Source organism: Triticum aestivum, chromosome 7A (genome assembly GCF_018294505.1).
Source record: "Triticum aestivum cultivar Chinese Spring chromosome 7A, IWGSC CS RefSeq v2.1, whole genome shotgun sequence".
Classification (NCBI taxonomy): domain Eukaryota; kingdom Viridiplantae; phylum Streptophyta; class Magnoliopsida; order Poales; family Poaceae; genus Triticum; species Triticum aestivum.
Window position 1 is genome coordinate 289184367 of NC_057812.1, and position 3950 is coordinate 289188316.

The 3950-nt window shown below is 46.8% G+C and overlaps 1 protein-coding gene across 1 annotated transcript; it reads right to left on the reverse strand.

Annotated features, from left to right (window-relative positions):
- Positions 1-2059: 2059 nt before the first annotated feature.
- On the reverse strand, positions 2060-3605 carry LOC123150344 (actin cytoskeleton-regulatory complex protein pan1). The gene is made up of 2 exons (XM_044570211.1): positions 2509-3605; positions 2060-2410 (listed from the first exon to the last, which is right to left on the reverse strand). The coding sequence occupies exons 1-2, from the start codon at positions 3022-3024 to the stop codon at positions 2336-2338; spliced, it is 591 nt and encodes a 196-aa protein (XP_044426146.1). The 5' UTR covers positions 3025-3605; the 3' UTR covers positions 2060-2335.
- Between the last annotated feature and the right edge of the window lie 345 nt (positions 3606-3950).

Genomic DNA, 3950 nt, shown 5'->3' on the forward strand with positions numbered 1-3950 from the left:
GAACTTTGAGTTTATGATCAGATCTATCTTTCTATATCCATGAAAGTAATTGAGTTTCTTTGATCTCTCTTATGCATGATTGCATATAGCCTCGTATTTCTTCTCCGATATTTGAGTTTTGTTTGGCCAACTTGATCTATTTATCTTGCAATGAGAAGAGGTGCTTTGTAGTGGGTTCGATCTTACGATGCTTGATCCCAGTGATAGAAGGGGAACCGACACGTATGTATCATTGCTACTAAGGATAAAATGATGGGGTCTATCTCTACATAGATAGATCTTGTTTACATCATGTCATCGTTCTTATTGCATTACTCCGTTTCTCCATGAACTTAATACACTAGATACATGTTGTATAGCGGTCGATGTATGGAGTAATAGCAGTAGATGCAGGTAGGAGTCGGTATACTAATTTTGGACGTGATTCCTATGTAATGATCATTACCTGGATATCGTCATGAGTATTTGAAGTTCTATCAATTGCCCAACAGTAATTTGTTCACCCACCATTTGCTATTTTCCTCGAGATAAGCCACTAGTGAAACCTACGGCCTCCGGGTCTCTTTCTCTTATTATTTACCTTTGCAATCTATTTTTCTTTGCATTTATTTTCAGATCTACTAAACAAAAAACCCAAAAATACCTTGCTGCAATTTATTTATATTTATTTATTTGGCATTCAATCTATCAATATACTACAAATTTACCTCACGTACGTTTGCCTATCTTGAGGCGCCGTACCCCAGAAGGAATTGACAACCCCTTTAACACGTCGGGTTGCGAGAAGTTGTTATTTGTGTGCAGGTGTTGTTTACGTTGTGTTGCTTGGTTCTCCTACTGATTCGATAACCTTGGTTTCATATCTGAGGGAAATACCTACCGCCGATGTGCTGCATCATCACTTCCTCTTTGAGAAAATACCGACGTAGCTTCAAGCGACATCATCCACCCTCCCCCGTTTGACCTCGCCGTCAACACTCGCCGCAGATGCTCGCCATCGACGCCTGCAAGAAAAAAAAGGTTGTAAAAAAGAGCTATCTGCGGAGGCCCCCATTGAATCATTTGAAAAAGGTGGTTCCAGCAAAACAAGGCACGGTTGTAGCAAAAATTGTTGGTCCATTAAAAGAACGAACTCCGATGGAAGCAATTTTTGGGGCTACTTCTAGCAAAATAAAGATATGGTTGTAGCAAAAATTTACTCGTCCAACAAGAACAAACTCCGATGGAAGCAATTTTTGGGACTACTTCTAGCAAAATAAAGATATGGTTGTAGCAAAAATTTGCTGGTCCAGCAAGAACAACTCTGATGAAAGCAATTTTTGGGGATACTTCCAGCAGAACACTCCGCCAGTTCCAGCAAACCTGATCCATGGTTGCAGCAGCACCCAACCAAACTCTAGTCCAACTTGCCATGGCGACCTCCGTGGCTCGTCGAGGTGAACCCCCACAGCTTTCCCCCATCACTGGTTCCAGCAAAACCAGTATGTGGTTGCAGCTCTCACCCCAGCCAGTTGTAGCATCTGCGTGCTCCATCGTCAAGCCTGCCGGTTGAGGTAGTAGCTCGCCGCTGATGCCGGGGTGTAGTCACTGACGTGCTCGCCGTAAATTCTCGCCGTCGGCGCCCTGAGCAGCGAGGAAACAGCTGTAGATGGGAGGGATGTCGGGGCTATGGGGGAACGTCGCAGGGAGCGTGTGGAGGTGGAACGAGAGGAGGAAGATGAGAATGAACCGGAAAGGGATGAATAAGGTTGGATGCGGTTTGCACGGGCCCACGTCGGGGGAGACGTGGCTATATGTGTGTGTGGGTGTTGTGCGTGACGAGGCACGAAGTCGGCCGAGCGTTGGGCCAGCGCGCTGACGTAAAACATTTCCCTACAAATTAATAATTTCTCGTTGCTGCCCTTAGCAGTATCCGTGGCATGCCAACCACTCAAGGAATATTCTACTCAATCTGACAGGCTAATGGCTGACACACGGGGTAGTTGGTTTAGTGAAAGGGCATGAGATTACATCAGAACTCAGATACCACAATCCGTCGTATTCACAGAACAAACAAGAGTAGTAGTATTTCTCAAAGAGCAAGAGAATAGATACTTGAAGAAATTAGAAAAAATCACACAGAAGGTGCCTTCATATTCTGAGTGGCAACCATGACGCAACAGGCGCATTATGAGATATATTATATAATTCTTGGCATAATAGACTAGATTAGTTTGATGTTTTTATATTTGAGCACAGTATAATAATAGATGCTCGTATACACGCCCACACACTTATTTTATTGGACTTCCTCGTATGTTGGATGAAGATTTGACCATGCGCGTGACCCAGCCGATCAGTACGCGCTAATTAGCCTGAACCACGCGCGTCCGTGTTCCTTCATAAATATAGATGATAACATCATATTTATCTAGACAAAATATATAATATAGTTAGTAATTAATGATGAAAAAGAGACATATAATAACATAGCTAGTTACTCATTTTATAAAGTAACATCACACATACCAAAACAATACTCACTCCATCCGGTGAAAAATGTATGTATAGAAATTTTAGTACAAGCCGTGTGCTCCCGCGCGGGCGGCCCGGGAGAAACCCTAGCCGATGTCGACTCCTCCACCACTCATCCCCATTCTCCTTCAGCCGCCACCTGAGGGCATCCCCGAGCAAAGCCCGTGCGGTGGCGGCAGGGACGGTGTTTCCCTTCCTCTTGTCCGGGCGTGGCGGCGCAGGGCGTGATCTGGCGGCAGGGATTCGCGCGCGACCTGCGGTGGCACAGTGCGGCGGCGCGGGCGGAGGAGACTCGCGTGCGTCCAGCGGTGGCACAGTGCAGCGGCGCGGACGATGCAGAGACACGGGGGGCTGGTCGCCCGGGGAACCTGCCGCTGCTGTCCATGGGAGCTTCGGCGCCAGATCTGGCTCCTTGGGGGCGGCGGCTACCCCATCCGACTGTCCCATGGCTACGACGGGGCACGACGGAGCGATGTAGAGGTGCTGGACAGCGTACCGCTCTGGTGGCATGGTGGCCTGGGTGTGCTGTCTTGCTTGATCTAGGCAAATCCTCTGCTTCAGATCTGGCTTCTTGGGCAGCGGCTCGCACGGCCGTAGGTCATCGGGGCTGCGGCTGGGGGGTCGGCGGGGTCTGTTGTGGTGGCGGTCGAGTGTAGTGGTTGGCGGAGAGGGATTGTGTGCAGGCGGCGGCAAGGTCCTTCCTGACTCCGGTATGTGTAGGTGCTCGAGGTAAGCGATTGTGGCTTCGGACGCCTTCTTCTGGACGTAACGGGGACGCTCACTGTGGTCCGGAAGCTAGGTAAGGAGGCCTGCGTTGCCAGACTCGGCGGCTGGCCACGCGGAGAAGAGGAGGATGGGATGCTCCAGGCGGAAGCCTGTTGTCAACCTTGTCGGCCACAATGACGATGACGCCTTAGGTGCGCGCTGGGAGTTATGCGCCATTTGCAAAACTACCTATATGTGGCGTCTGAAGCGCCGAGTAGGAATTGCGTGACATTTGTGCCGAACTGCACGTTTCTAGAAAAGTTGTAATCTCTAGAACATTTTCTTGAGAATTTTTTTCTAAAACATTTAACCAGCCATGAAACAGCTGCACGTTTATGAATCTTTTCTAGTATTCATGAATTTTTTCTACGCGTTTGAGAAGTTCATGAATTTTAAAAAGTTTACGAATTAAAAAAATAGTGAACTGAGAAAAGTTAACGGATTTAGAAAATGCCGGCGAAGTACAAAAAGTTCATGAAATACTAATAAGGGCACGGATTTTTAAAAAATTCGCGAATAAGAAAGTGTTCACTGAATTGAAAAATGATCATGCATTTGAATGAAAAGTTCATGAATATAAACGAGTTCATGAATTTTAAAGAATAAGTTCACAAACTTGAAAAAGATCACGAGTTGCAAAAAAAGTTCATGAATTTGCACAAATTCGCTAT